Source organism: Photinus pyralis, unplaced genomic scaffold (assembly GCF_008802855.1).
Source record: "Photinus pyralis isolate 1611_PpyrPB1 unplaced genomic scaffold, Ppyr1.3 Ppyr1.4_LG1, whole genome shotgun sequence".
In the NCBI taxonomy this organism is placed as follows: domain Eukaryota; kingdom Metazoa; phylum Arthropoda; class Insecta; order Coleoptera; family Lampyridae; genus Photinus; species Photinus pyralis.
Window position 1 is genome coordinate 50,433,695 of NW_022170249.1, and position 15,023 is coordinate 50,448,717.

Sequence of the window (15,023 nt, forward strand, 5' to 3'; positions counted from 1 at the left end):
ACTCAAGATTTAAATTACGATGCAGTTCAGAGAATTTTAAGCGGATCTGGAATCTACTTGTCAATAACAGCATCGAGATTATAAGAGAAGAGGCCTTTTTGAATCTTCCCCAACTTTGCTTGAATATATTTCCTGGTCAACAAGGAACTCGTCAGGATTAGTGAAAATGCATTTCAAGATTAGCCATCGTTAACTGCAGTGTGTCTGATCAATATTAATATGATCACAGATGTGTCGCCATGTTCTTTTAATAATCTTCCATATTCTTCTTTGACCATGGACCAGTACAGCTTTGAAAAATGACTACAGAGCTGGCCACGTCGATGCGGATGAGAAATTTAGTTTCTTCATACTGGCTGACGATAACACAACATTTCAATTCATTTTTCCTTTACGGCAATGTATGATGAGACCAAGTTCCGGCCACTGTCCACGTCTACTTGGTTGTGGGTATATGTACTGCTCGTTAAACGATGTTTTTTGATACCCTTTGTTTTTCGGCCCGGGAAGAGACGTGTCGTATGAATTTTGCCACGACACCGGTGGCGCCACCAGCGTGGATTAGGATCGGCCACGTGGCTTGCAGAAAATAGGTCAAATTGAGACGGGAATTGTGTTATTTTCCTTTATCTTACCATAGATAATTAAATTCAACGAAAACAAATGTATTCACATAGGAAGTTATCTATCAAACAAGTTTACCTGGCACATGTCAAACCCCCTTCACGTTTATAAGCGCATTACTATCTTATTTCGAAATGTACTATTAGTTGTATATTAAAAAAAAATAGTCTGCGATCCAAATAAAACTTTAGTGTGATTGGAAAATAAGGTAGAAAAATTAGGTCAGTGCGTTAGTTGAGATGCGTGTAATATGTATGCGTAATTGCTAGGTCATATAAATATAGGTTTTGTTATACAAGCAGGTTAGTTTTAGTCATATGTACCTAAGATGAGTTTGCAAGTTTACTACGGGGGATATAGTCAAACCATAATATTTTCTGGCAATATAAAATGCGTGCATTAGTGGAGCTCCTAGTGACCAATTACATTCTAAAAAAAAGATTCAGTACTAATTTTATTTGACAGTGACCTACCCCTACGGTTAGGCAACACACCTTTACCTCTGACACAAAAATGCGATACGCTAATAGTGATGCTACGTTTTCTATTTCGACCTTTCTGCGGAGATGCCAAAGACCAGGGTATTGTCATAACGAAGCTTGGGGATGAAGTTAGCGGCAGTTGACGGTGTTCGAATGTGGAGCTGGGTTTGAGTATAATGGCGGGTCTAGCGTTTATTTTGTTTGTTGTGTAGTAATCATTTTACTCTTTCTTGTACTGACTATTATCCATTGAATTTCAGGTCACAATTTGTTATTATTTACACGCATAAAATACTGATAGATAACTTCACTACACCTTCTGCTGCTATTCGCGAAGGAGAACTTCATTACACCTACTGCTGCTACTAGCATAGAAACACATCACTCATCACTGGGTCATATATAAAATAAATGGAATATAATATATAATAAAATATATTCATATTTTTATGTAATAATTGCACATTTAGAAAATAAAATCCCAAATTAAAATGCACATATAGATCTATTGTTATCCTTTCCCGGTGCGATAGAGACATTGTTTACAAACAATATGGAATTTAACAAACCAAGGCCGTTATAAGTTATCACATTCAGCATTGTGATGTATCAAAAACGTCAAACTTTGCGTTATTTAGTACAGGTAAAATGACATTTTTGACAGATAACCTGCGCGTTAAGTTTAACGTTAGTGGTACACATCACAGGACTAATTGACATTACTAGTTACGTCAGATTAACAGATAGGTATTATGAAAATTATTTAACGGCCAACTCTACCCAAACATGGTATTGAAAGCCTAAACGGTGTTACTTTTGAAAAAACTAATTAGATCTTTGAGTAAGAAACCTGTAAAAATAAAGCCATTATGAGGTAGAAGTTAGAAAATTGTTCGAATTAAAAAACGGACTCATTGAATTTCATTTTTTCCTTTTAGCGATCGATTTCGGGGTAATAAAGCCATTATGATTTATATGCAAAACTTGCTATAATAGCTAACACATTTATATTGAATCCTTCCTATAAAGATTCATCAATTTACTTGTTAATAACAATTGACCTATTTGTCAGTATAAATATATTGGAAATGAAAGAAATTGGATTTCCCCCTTTACGCTCAATTTACACTCCATAGCATCTACGCGAATATATTATAATGACAACGTTAAAAACCTCCATATAGTTTCAAAGGCAATAAAAAAAACCCAACATTGCTTGATGTGAAAAAGTCGAACTGACAATGGATTCATTCATTGCTGCATGTAAAAATTTATTTTAAAAAGTTGGCATGTGTAAAATTTGCATTGGTGGCAAATAAATAGCGTTGTAAAATTGTGTATACAAAAGGAAATAATTTGCAAGGCGATGCAGATACGGTCACATAAGGTGAAAAAATTACGCTCTATTTCTGTTTCTGTGCTATTATTACATTTACATTGTCAAACTAAGCCAAAAGAAAGGAATTTATAAAAATGTCAATTTAAATTTTTAGTTATAAACATTTTGCGCAAAACACTAGCACTAGCAAAGAATCTTGAAAACGCAAATTTGGAAAATCCCACGTCCGTGATAAAATTCTTCGACTTTTACAAATGTTACTTGCGACCCGTAAATTTGCAGTTTATTTTTTATTAATTGATCACTTACCTCAATGTACTGTCGATTTAAAATTCGCGTAGCTTGTGACAACAGTGTTTAAGCTTCACATGCGCCGCCTACCGCTTAGTATATAAGAGAAAGTTTGCAATGTTTCTTCCTACTTCGTCTCAACTGTTCAACGTTATATGTATTCAAGTAAGTCATTCTCCGTTTTGTTTTTTATAACGTGTCTGTTATGCATGCATAAAGCGTACGTATAAACGAATGCGCTATATTTTGGTGTCCCCGACGTGATCGCCGAAGAATGGTTTTCGTCGCGAATAACCTGAACCGGGTGGCATTCCGTTTCACGCCATTTTGTTGTTTTTCCTGGTCACTGGTGTTTACTAGCGACCACGTGTTCTAAAGTTTTATTTGGGAATCGAACAAATTCACTATGGCAACCAGCGACAATGGAGGCGGAAATTTGTCGGGCACCGAAAACATGGGACAGCAATCGCAGCCCCAACAACCGCACAACGCGGTATCCGCAGCACCGTCAGGAACAATCGCTACTATGTCCCTGACGTTACCAGCTTTCTGACCAAACCGGGTAGAGTTGTGGTTCTCAATGGCGGAGGCAAAATTTGAGTTAGTCTATCCGAAAATCACTCGAGAAATTTAATCATGTGCTAACAGTTCTCACTCCAGAAGTTGCCTCAAGGCTGCAATTATCGCCAGGACAGCGATGTCCGATTCACATAAATTGAAAAAATTACTCTCGGGAGATGAGTTAGGAACTCGGAAGCCATCACATGAAGCAATTAGTGCAGCACTCCGGATATGGCGACGACAAGGCCCTGAAGGAGCAATTCCTACAACAATTACCAACATCCGTGCAAGCCATCTTGGTGTCCCTGGACCAGCTCACGTTGAAGCCGTTAGCAGATACAGCAGACAGAGATACTCCCACTGTTACTGAGTAACTGCCGGTGCCAGCAACACCCAGTAGTGGCATCATGCCAAAATAGAATTCTATTGTGTGACGTAAATTTGACGTAATGAAATACATAACCACGAATTTTGTATCACGCCCTTGCTATTTTTCGTTCCTCTTTCGTTTTGCCCCACCGGTAGAATCGCTTACTAAACGACAAGTTTCTTGCTGGCGACTTGTGATGCATCTCTCTCTTTCATAACGTATTGAACAAAGATGAGAATAATAAACAAAATTGTTAATGCTTAAAGTGCTTAAACGTTTACCGTGCACATTTTGAGGTTACTGTTGTTTGTTAGTGTTTGGGTTATACTTTTACAAGAAAATAGTTAATTAAAACGTCTTGAAAAATGAGAGTGTAGGCTGCTCATTGGTCTCTTATTCTCGACACAGCTGAAAAACACCCTGAACTCATTACGAACAAATTCCATAGTGTTAAATGGAGAAGTGACAACAATAACATGTGGGACGAGCTTACCACAAAGCTCAATGCTTTAGGACATGGACAAAAAACAAAAGAAGAGTGGAAAAAAGTAACATACTATCATAGGTGACACATTCATTTCTTAATATCTCTTACAGCCTCTCACCAACTGGAAAAGTAAAACCAAAGCAAAAGCTGCTTCAATAAATAAACATGCTTTGGGCACTGGTGGTGGACCAAAAATAGTCATAATTTTGACTACCTTTGAAGAGCGATTGCTTCAAATCATGGGGAAAACTTCATACGAAGGAAATAAAGAAAACATAGAAAGAGGACTAAAGCGCAGAAAATTATTTGTAAGTCGTGTTGATAAATTACAACTATCTCAATGCATATTTGCAGACTGAAAGCAACGTCGAAATGGATAACTATTCATCTACTTCAAGTGATGCAGTCACATCTGAAATTTTGTCATTTCGACCTCAGCCTACCGTACACAAACCGACAACTCAGTGTTTGAATGAAATCATTAATTTCACACCATACCAACTGATAAAAAAACCTACAGATAGACAGACTCCACCTACCCCAATACACAGTTATACATCTAATCTCCACCTACCACCTCGGAATACGTTTACACATCCACACCTCAACATTTACATGAAACCGTTTCTCTTACACCACACCGCTTCACAAAATTATGTACAGATACCATGGCACTCCATACAGACTTCCCTAAACCACACCTGCATTCCCCAATACTGTTGTCCCAACAATCCCCAATAGTAAATACTTTGATTGATTCAGCCCCTTCTTCATCAAATCAGGTTGTTAATGTTGTCAGTCCACAACAACTTAGTGACACGGACATAGAAATCGTCACCGATCACACATATAGTATGTTAACCCAGGAGGGAAAAGAGGCACCATCAGAACACAAGGGAAAAGGCACACCATCAGAACAGACGAGGCATTTAATAAAGAAAAAAAAAAGGCCTGAACATCTGTTTGAAAGCATGCATAATGATTTATTAAAAGAAATTCAACAATATTAAACAATTATTGCAATCAAATGGCTACGAGTTTACAATCTATTGCAACATCCTTAAAAGAAGCAAACAAAAACAAAAAATGATATTAACAATTAAGACTATCTGTTGTACTAATCTTATTGTCTACATCTAAGAAAAACTATTACACTATTGAAAATAATTTTCAATTAATATTCTTCGAGCATCCCTACCATTTTCATTCATCTGCTGTACATTAACGTTCACTTCATTGGGAATTATACGTTCCATATTCTCTACGTCAAGTTCTAGTCTTGCATCAGTGCATATATTATGTAGCACTGCACATGCAACAACAATATTTCCAACCTTTTCTGGGGAATATCTCAATGTTCTCTCTCCCAAGACGCACCTAAACCTTTGCTTAAAAACTCCGTTACAACGCTCGATACAATTTCTTGCAGAAGCGTGGTGAGTATTGTATCGTTCTTCTGCAGATCCTGCAAGTGCATTTAATACAGGGGTCATTAGCCATGGCTGTTGCGGATAGCCAGAATCCCCTAAAAGCCAAGAATGACGATCTCCTGCTAAATAACACCTCTCCAGTTCTTGGTGAACTTCTGAATTTCGCCAAATGTAGGCATCATGAGTCGCACCCGCAAATTGGGGGTTTATGTTTAATATTTTCAAATTGTAATCACAGATCTGTCGGAAAGAATGCAATCAATCTAGGTTAATAAAGGGGTCTACTTACTATTTGAATATTTTTTGAATGGTAACCTTTTCTGTTAATGAAATTATGTTCTTCTTCCCGAGGAGCAATTATAGCGACATGTGTACAGTCAACTGCACCTATTACACCTGGAAAGTGTGTGGTTTCCCTAAATTTGACTTTAATTGCCAGTTTTTCTTCTTCAGTAGTGGGAAATTGGATCCACTCATCACTTAAATAATGCACAATAAGGTGACTGATTTCCTGAATGCAATTGGATACTGTATTTTGAGCCATTGATAACATAAAATTGTGACCCACCACTTTCTGATAAGCTCCATGACCAAGAAATATAATGCTGCAAACAATCGCAGCTCAGGGTTAACAGCATTTATATGTGCAGAGTGAGACATGTGGGGCGAAATTCTTTCAAGTATGTAGTGGACCATATGTTTTGTTAACCGAAAGCATCTAACAAAGTGCCTATCACTTAATGTAAATGGATCACTATTATTTCTGGCGATCCGACGTTCGATATTAAAATTACGCATTTCCTGTATTCTTTCCTCTTCTAAAATAATCTCCATTAAGTGCCGAAAATATGGAAGCAATCGAATTAATATCAAAAACCACTACCCTTAGGTTTTTTATAGGTTAAGTTTATTTACAAAAATAAATAACATCAACACACTGACAGTAATGAACGAAAAATCACAACGAATATAACTAGATATATTTGGGAAAGGTAATATGCAGCCGAACATGTACGAACTACAAAGCGATGATAGAAAACTATTTGGCGTGATACCAAATACGATTTCGTATCGGTTTTTTTTTGTGACGTCATAATATAGAATTCTACTTTGGTATGATACCACCACAGGAGCGATCCAAGTACTCAGTGTTACACAAGGTAAAAGCAACACTGACAGGAGCAGAAGTAGAAGTCGACGCCGCAAGCGTGATAACAACAAACCGTGGAATTGTTGGTACCACCACAAATTTGGTACCAATGCCAAGAAATGCACGTCACCATGCAGCTTCGAAAGAAAAAACGACGACTCGAAGTAGAGGCGACGACTACTGCAACCTCTCCCATAACTCGTCGTTTATATGTTAAGGATCGTGTGACCACGACACCGGTGCCGATAATAGTGTGCTGCCAGCACTATATAAACTAAAAGGCGCAAGTGCTTGTTTTAGTCTTCAATCGGTAAACTGATCGAAAATACAGACGTACGGTTCGCGAACATTAAATTCAAATTTAGGCTTACGACGTAACTTTAAGTGGACATTTGTGGTAGCGACAGTAGTGTGCCCAATCATTGGTTCCGACTTTTTGCATTATTAACGGGCTCCTAGAGAGTTTATAATTTTGCGATGTCCGTCCGTTAGCACGATAACTCATAAACGAATGGACCGATTACGATGAAATTTTGCAAGTGGATTCTTTATCAAATTTGTAGATCGGAGTTCGTGAATTGGCAATGTAGCCCAAAAAATAAAGTAGGCCCTTTTGACATCTCCGTTAGTTATTAGCCGAATTGCATGAAATTCAATATGCGCATAGCCTTAGCCATATAAAACAGAATTGCAAAAGTTGAGCCTAATCGATCCGCATTCACAGTGCCCTTTGCGCATCTCGACCATTTACAGACCGAATTGCAAACTTTCTTATTTATGAAGGTATTTAAATGAAATTTGATACATAGCCACTTGGACTAAAACCAAATTTAACACCAGTTTTAAAATTTCGTTTTGCGCATGCGCAGTGCCAACTTTCTTATTTATGGAAGCAATTAAATTAAATTTCATATATACAGGGTGTTACACGACCGTTCGAAAAAAAAATCGGGTTGTAGAGGGCATCAAAACAAGCACTTTTTCCAAATAAACCGAGGGTCCAACGTGTTTCGTTTGGGAGCCACCCCCAAAGAGTGTTGAAATCTGCATTTCTTCTTTAATTTTTTTCTCAGCAACCATAAGAGTTACAAAGTCGGGTGGCATGTCTTTGAATAGGTTTTTGGGTATGCTCTTTCCGATTTTGCAATTTTTTTTTCAAAATTCCTACCCCTAAAGGGCGCACCCCTAAACTAGGGTGCAAAAAAAAATTCTGATTTCGACGAAATTTGGTATCTGGGGTTTTTTTTAACATGAAAATCACGAATCTGAAATTAGTTTTTGAAAATTCGAAAAAAAAAGTTCCACTGCAATTCTTGGCGGGACAACGAAAATAGAGATAATTCCACGAAATTTGTTGTGTACATACTAAACGAGTTAAGGAACAAAACTGTCGAACAGTTTTTTAAAATAACTTTTCAAACAAAAGTTATACTCATTTGAATGTTGGTCCTTCGGGTCGCGAAGTGTCCCAAGCCTACTAGTAAGCCATAATTTCGCATGTGTTGGTTGACAATGTCGCAAAAACAAAAAATTAACGGTTTGAGTCGATATTTTGTTATTTGGAATTAATTCGGTCATTAAATGATTAAAAAATTCGATGTATCGATTAAAACACCTACCAAGGTATCTTAAAGGGCTGATCGATTGTTTATTATCTAAATAAGGTAGGGGAAATTTGTCCTTAAAAGGAGCGTGTTCTTTTGGAAGTTATTTTTCAACCTAAGATTATGAAAATTTTTGATCATAGTGAAAAAGTATCATACGGAAAGTGATTTGACTTTTTCCCCTACCTTATTTAGATAATAAATAATCGATCAGCGCTTTAAGATACCTTGGTAGGTGTTTTAATCGATACATCGAATTTTTTAATCATTTAATGACCGAATTAATTCCAAATAACAAAATATCGACTCAAACCGTTAATCTTTTGTTTTTGCGACATTGTCAACCAACACATGCGAAATTATGGCTTACTAGTAGGCTTGGGACACTTCGCGACCCGAAGGACCAACATTCAAATGAGTATAACTTTTGTTTGAAAAGTTATTTTAAAAAACTGTTCGACAGTTTTGTTCCTTAACTCGTTTAGTATGTACACAACAAATTTCGTGGAATTATCTCTATTTTCGTTGTCCCGCCAAGAATTGCAGTGGAACTTTTTTTTTCGAATTTTCAAAAACTAATTTCAGATTCGTGATTTTCATGTTAAAAAAACCCCAGATACCAAATTTCGTCGAAATCAGAATTTTTTTTGCACCCTAGTTTAGGGGTGCGCCCTTTAGGGGTAGGAATTTTGAAAAAAAAATTGCAAAATCGGAAAGAGCATACCCAAAAACCTATTCAAAGACATGCCACCCGACTTTGTAACTCTTATGGTTGCTGAGAAAAAAATTAAAGAAGAAATGCAGATTTCAACACTCTTTGGGGGGTGGCTCCCAAACGAAACACGTTGGACCCTCGGTTTATTTGGAAAAAGTGCTTGTTTTGATGCCCTCTACAACCCGATTTTTTTTTTTCGAACGGTCGTGTAACACCCTGTATATGAAAACTTCCTAACACACTGAAACTACCCACACAACTTACCCTTGCTAGCTCAATTTCACTAAAACTCTTTGAAACACAATAAAACATAAATCTCAGGGCCCGTAAAATGAGTCCGACTACCCTTTTTTTCGTCCGGACTAGGGGTAGCAACCTCGCCAGGTCGGTGGCTACCACCTCCCTTAAATTCCAAATAAAATAAACCCTTGTTAACTGACTTCTGGAATGAAATTTAAGTCCCACCGATGATCCAAACCTTTTTACGTTACCAAACTCGTTTCACACTCGGGATAAAAAAAGAAAACTTAAAATTTGAGAAACTCGAATCGTTGACCTTTACTTTGACACACAAATAATAAATGACAATAAAATTTACAAAGCTAAATGCACAAAATCTGAAAATAATAACTTAACACGAATTGAAACACAAAACCGTCTTAGACGGCGATTCTTACAATTAAATTAAAACAAAAATGACAGTACTCACGATCTGTGTACAAGCTAATCCTTTTTACAAATGCACAAACGACTGATGCACACAAAAACACAAACACAACCCCAGGTATGTGCTGACACTGTACAGCTACTCCAACAGCTCCTCGGCGATGCTGGAGTTAAACAAACGTTCCGCCATGTCCAGACAATGTAAAATACAATGCAAACGAAGTCTCGCTGCTAAAATGGCGTTATTGTACCGCTCGTTTCCCTTCAACAAACTCCTTCCAAAGACCTTCTTAAACTCCTCGATGCCGGCGTAATTCAAACGTTCCCGGACTTTCAAATAACAATAAACGATGAATAAACTGGCGGAACTTTAGCAAACGCCGCTACAATAAACTTTCCAAAAATTTTCACGTAAGACAACACGTAGACTTCGCGAAACGGTACAATAAGCGCCTTCTCTTCGCTGTTCAAACCATTTATACGCCACCCATCGTCAAATCTCGTTGCGACGCTTTTCCATATAAAATTTGAATTTCGGAGCCGATAAAACTAAACGGTCGACTCCGCGGATCAATAACATAATTGCATAAATAAAACTATTACCGATCGTAAATCAACTTAGACTGGCACTTTTACGAGTACACGCCAAAATTCCTATGAAATTCGCTCTTAAACAACTAAACGTTTCCTTATCTAAAGTAACACTTGTGCAAAGCGCGTGCACTCTGCTAACTTCCACGAATTTAACAATAACAAGACAAAATTTATTACATTTAAAATTTTAATTACGGATTCGATTTTCCCAGACTTAAGTTTCTTAATTAACTCCGGCCGAGCATTAATTGAACTAAAACAACGATCCCATAAAAATGGGAAATAAACTTCTTTCCAGAGTAAATAAATGCCGTCCAACTGCGGCCTAATAAAAAACACTATATATATATCGCTACTGCGCGTGAAAAAGTGATAAGTCAAAGAAGCGGCTTTTGAGAAAACTTGCGTTTAAATTCTGACTAGACTTCAAATGCTTCTGACGTGGCGTTTTCATGAATGATTTTAATATTGATTTCGTGCATTATGTTTATTTATAGTAAATTCGACGTCAAACTGAATTTTACTTTATGCCCTAAGGACTTCTTGAGGACTTAACTCATTTTTCACAGCTTCTTTCTGACTTAGCTTAGTTACCACCTTTCAACCAAATTTTTTAAAATAATCTCACAGTATAAAAACTTAAACGTAAAACACATAAAAAAGATTACAAACTTTTATTTAAAAAAGAAACAGAGTAATTATCAAATACAAAAGAAATAAAAAATGTTTTTAATCATCTTCATCATCGGATGCATCCGGGTATACATCAGCTTCTTGTTCGTTTGTTGGAAGCGTTAAGTAAAAGTTTCTGATAGACTCGGAAATATACGGAAGAAGCTCCACAAGATGTTTTTTCTTTTCGGTAGATATAGGAACTGGCCTATCATATGCCACCTTCGGTTCCAACACCATATTAGCTTTTCCCCGTTTTTCAAAACTTATTGATTTAAAGTCTTCATTTTCGTTTAATGTTGTTTTGTAGAATACCGTTTTCTCGCCTTTTGTGTAACGTATCCAACGAACTTCCCTCCAGTTAAGTTTTTCCCCCATGTTTTGTTTCCTGTTAGTGAGCGTTTCTCCAAATAATGAAGCAAAATCCAAAAAATCCGTAGATACCATTTCCGTACATTTAAAAGGTTTCTTTTTTCCTACTTGCCTAATAAGCTGCGCCCAGTCATGGGGATGCTCAATCTGGAGATGATATCTTTTCTTTTGTTTTTCTATCATACTATGGTCAGTGTCACATTCCATGTGCGTGTGACCAGGCAGTAAAAATTTGTGGTCGATTGTTTTGAGATTATTTAAATTTTGGAGAACCACAAAGAACGTAGCCGAAATAAAACTATTTTTATTTTGTCCGCCACACGAGTCCGAGTACATTATAATGTGATCCACATTCGCATCTAAATCGTTGGACAAATATTTGTATAAGCATGATCCAATTTCATTGGCCCCACGTTTCGCCAACGATTCATACCACAAATAGCAGTAGGCTTGGCTTTCATCACAGTCGTGTATTGTGAGATCGAATGTCCATAGAAGACGTTTATAGAAAGATTCACCACTCTGCAAATCTGGAGTGGGAAGACACTGTTGTAAATCAAAGCAAATAGTTTTCTTTGTGGGATCTGATTTTGTTAGTTCTCTATCTCTGCTTTTCGAAGAATATCCTTTATCTGCGGTCGCATGATGAGATGCAAGTTCTTCTTGACTGAGTCGTTTTTCCTCTTCAGTTTTGCTCATCTTGATTTTCATGTTTAGTTTGTCACATGTTCCACACGTGTCTTTTTTGGGCTTTTTTATCTTAATGTTGAGGTCGTGGAATATAGTTTCATAACATTTACGATTGATGGGTTTTTCAGGGAATTTTTGTTTGTAAGCTTCATATAAACTAGCTAAGGTGTAGTATGAGGGCAAATACTTTTTTGAAGACCGTTTTCTCGTGTAGTGACTCTCATATGCAGGTACTGACAAAATATGATTACGCGCTTGTTCTTTGTCTTCTTCAGAAATTCTTTTTCTGTTATTGTGTGCTCCTCTCATATCCTCCCTAATTATTCCGGAGAGCTTTTTCATCTTTTTTTTCTTTATTACAGTTTCAACAAATTTGTTGCTGATATCGTAAGTATTTACAAAACATTGCTTGCACGTACGTTGTAATACTCCATTGATGCTGAAATAGTACAATGGCGACTCAGTCCTTGTTCGGGATTTCTGAGGATCGGAAGTTCGAATACGTGTAGTTTTTTTCGGTTGTAGCTGAACTAGGCTGCCAATGTAGGCTGCTCTTTTATCATAGTCACCAAATGCCCACAAATCTTTGAATAGTGAAAATCGATCGTCATCACTATACTTTTCAGCACATTTATTTCTACATTGTTTTAATTCTTTCATTTTCCTAGCCGCTACTGTTTTATTCTTTTTTGTGATGTAATCCTCGCCGGCATTTCTTCTCTTTTTTCTATCTTCCCTTTTCTTTCTGGTATCTCCCTTAAGTCCCTTTGTCTTGTGATGTTGCGCTGGTTCCTGGACAATGTAATGTTCGTCTCGTGCAACGTCCTCATCACTTTCTGCTTCGAAATTAGGATCTTTGATGCTATCATCCGAATCAAAGTCCATGCCCTCAAATACCTCATTGAGCTCTGCAGGTAGGGATAGAGCTTCGCTACTGACATCTGAAGGTAAATAAAAGGAATTGAAAATAGATCATAACACAAATACCCAACAATATTTTTTAAACCAACACTTCCATTCAATTTGAGAAACAATTTGTTTTTGGTTATATCAAAGTTTTGCTTTTCCCGGTTTTTTTTTTACATAAATACATACATTTTACAAAATAAAATTATAAGACGTAAGACTAATCGCACAGAAAAGTTTTGATATCGGTGGAATCACGAAATTACGATTCATAGTTATTTTTGTTGATTTTTTATGACATTTAGTCCATAACCGAGTTAAATAGAAGTAATTTTATCATAAGACGAAATCATAAGTATTCACGTACCTGTACTAGTTTCAGCGGTAACATGTACATTAATACTAGCTTTCACGAGGTTCACCATTTTTTTCCCCGTGAAGCCATTATTTCACTGTAGTTATTACAAATTATACCTTTGTCCAGCATTCATCACAACAATAATACAAGATGATAGGTTATGAAAAACGCGGTAAGTCACCATTTTCAGTGGCGCAGACGTAACTCCATCATGCGTAAAACGAGTTAAGTCGACATATCTCCTTGTGCGCCCATTATAGTGGTAACATAGTATGCGTTAAATGCGACAAGTCGAGATACGTCGTTATACACAAGTCAAAAGCTATAATTTGTGACTTAACGCTATAGGTCATATTCATTTGTAACCACGTAGGCATGCTAAACGACTTAGCCCCTTTTACACAGACGCAAAGAATGAAAAACTATAATGGAATTTGACTTAAACTCAAATACGCCATAAATTGACTTAACCCCTTTTTCACGCGCAGTAGCGATATATATATATATATTATATATATATTATTAAAGTTCAAAGTTTGGCTAGTCTTTTGATCTACCTAGTAGTCCAATCTTGGAACTGTTTGAAATTATGGATCTCTAGGGCAACTCTATAGAAAATGTTTCTTTGCCGGTCGATCTCAGACAATTTTTTTTCCCAGCCTCCAAAAAAAGGCAGTACCTTCCTTTTTAACCAAAATCGACTCTTCCAAAAATTTCTCACTAATCTCTTTGACGGTGCTAGAATCCAAAACGATTCGTATCTTTTCGATCCGACCTCTCACTAAAAGTTAAGCGATTATATATATATATATATATATATATATATATATATATATATTCTTACAAGAAAGGTTTCTTAAAATAAAAAGAGTCGCTTGTATTCTTCTAGTTTGTTATACGAAGAGGCGGGTGTATACGACATCAAACAACTTTTTTTCTATAAAATAGTAATGAAACAATTCCGTGAAAAACACTTAGCAAACTTTATCTGCCATCCGCATTTCACTAGATTATGTCACCGGAGTAATATAGTAACATGTGCAGCCAGAAAAAGGATTGGTCAAAAATCTATTTCTTATTTATCATCTAGATTTTTTAACATTTTGCCTGAGGATATAAAAAGAAAAACTTCCGTCAATAGTTTCAAAAATAGTGTCAAAAAATTTATTTTAAATAGGAAAGAATTTTATAAGCGTTGTTATTGATATGATATAGGGTAAAGGTTGAGCATCAGTCAGTCTTTATTTTTAAATTTGGTCCATGTTTATTTTTTATTTATTTATTTTTTTTTGTTTTGTTTCAATTCGGTGTATACCATGCTTGAACCCCCACGCACAAGCTCTGCTTTTGTGGGTACCATTATTTTATTTTTCTTTTGCAAAGTTATTGTAACCATATACACTTATATATACATAAAAATAAAATAAATTATTATATATATATATATATTGTATAAATCCTGAATTTTAATTGATGCTAGTGGGTTCTTCTCGCATACTCCCATCAATAAAGTAATTTTTAATCTTATCTCTAAAGTCCCAAGCGGATCTAGTCGCTTCCTATTTCCAAATATTCGAAATCTTGCAACCATTATTCCAAAGGTATTTTCAATTGTCCTTCTAGCGCGTGATAAACTACAAAATAATATCAATCATTCAACAACTAATTGAAAATTAATATAGTTATCCTTACCGATAATTAAAAATCTTTTC

At 36.2% G+C, this 15,023-nt stretch overlaps 2 protein-coding genes across 2 annotated transcripts; one reads left to right on the forward strand and one right to left on the reverse strand.

Annotated features, from left to right (window-relative positions):
• Positions 1–3,755: 3,755 nt before the first annotated feature.
• Positions 3,756–4,895, forward strand: LOC116162287. The gene is made up of 3 exons (XM_031475895.1): positions 3,756–4,215; positions 4,265–4,462; positions 4,509–4,895. Exons 1-3 carry the CDS (start codon positions 4,144–4,146, stop codon positions 4,893–4,895), a joined length of 657 nt encoding a protein of 218 aa, XP_031331755.1. The 5' UTR covers positions 3,756–4,143.
• A 324-nt stretch (positions 4,896–5,219) lies between these two features.
• LOC116160653 (putative nuclease HARBI1) lies at positions 5,220–6,129 on the reverse strand. Its single transcript, XM_031473904.1, has 2 exons — positions 5,874–6,129; positions 5,220–5,824 (listed from the first exon to the last, which is right to left on the reverse strand). The coding sequence occupies exons 1-2, from the start codon at positions 6,126–6,128 to the stop codon at positions 5,309–5,311; spliced, it is 771 nt and encodes a 256-aa protein (XP_031329764.1). The 5' UTR covers position 6,129; the 3' UTR covers positions 5,220–5,308.
• Between the last annotated feature and the right edge of the window lie 8,894 nt (positions 6,130–15,023).

Excerpts from the sequence above, each read along its gene's own strand:
- LOC116162287 (XM_031475895.1), top strand. The coding sequence starts at position 4,144 with ATGTGGGACGAGCTTACCACAAAGCTCAATGCTTTAGGACATGGACAA. Across the intron at positions 4,216-4,264 it reads CAAAAGAAGAGTGGAAAAAA|CCTCTCACCAACTGGAAAAG; the intron begins GTAACATACTAT and ends TATCTCTTACAG. Across the intron at positions 4,463-4,508 it reads TAAAGCGCAGAAAATTATTT|ACTGAAAGCAACGTCGAAAT; the intron begins GTAAGTCGTGTT and ends GCATATTTGCAG.
- LOC116160653 (XM_031473904.1), bottom strand. The coding sequence starts at position 6,128 with ATGGCTCAAAATACAGTATCCAATTGCATTCAGGAAATCAGTCACCTT. Across the intron at positions 5,825-5,873 it reads ATTCAAAAAATATTCAAATA|ATCTGTGATTACAATTTGAA; the intron begins GTAAGTAGACCC and ends TCTTTCCGACAG.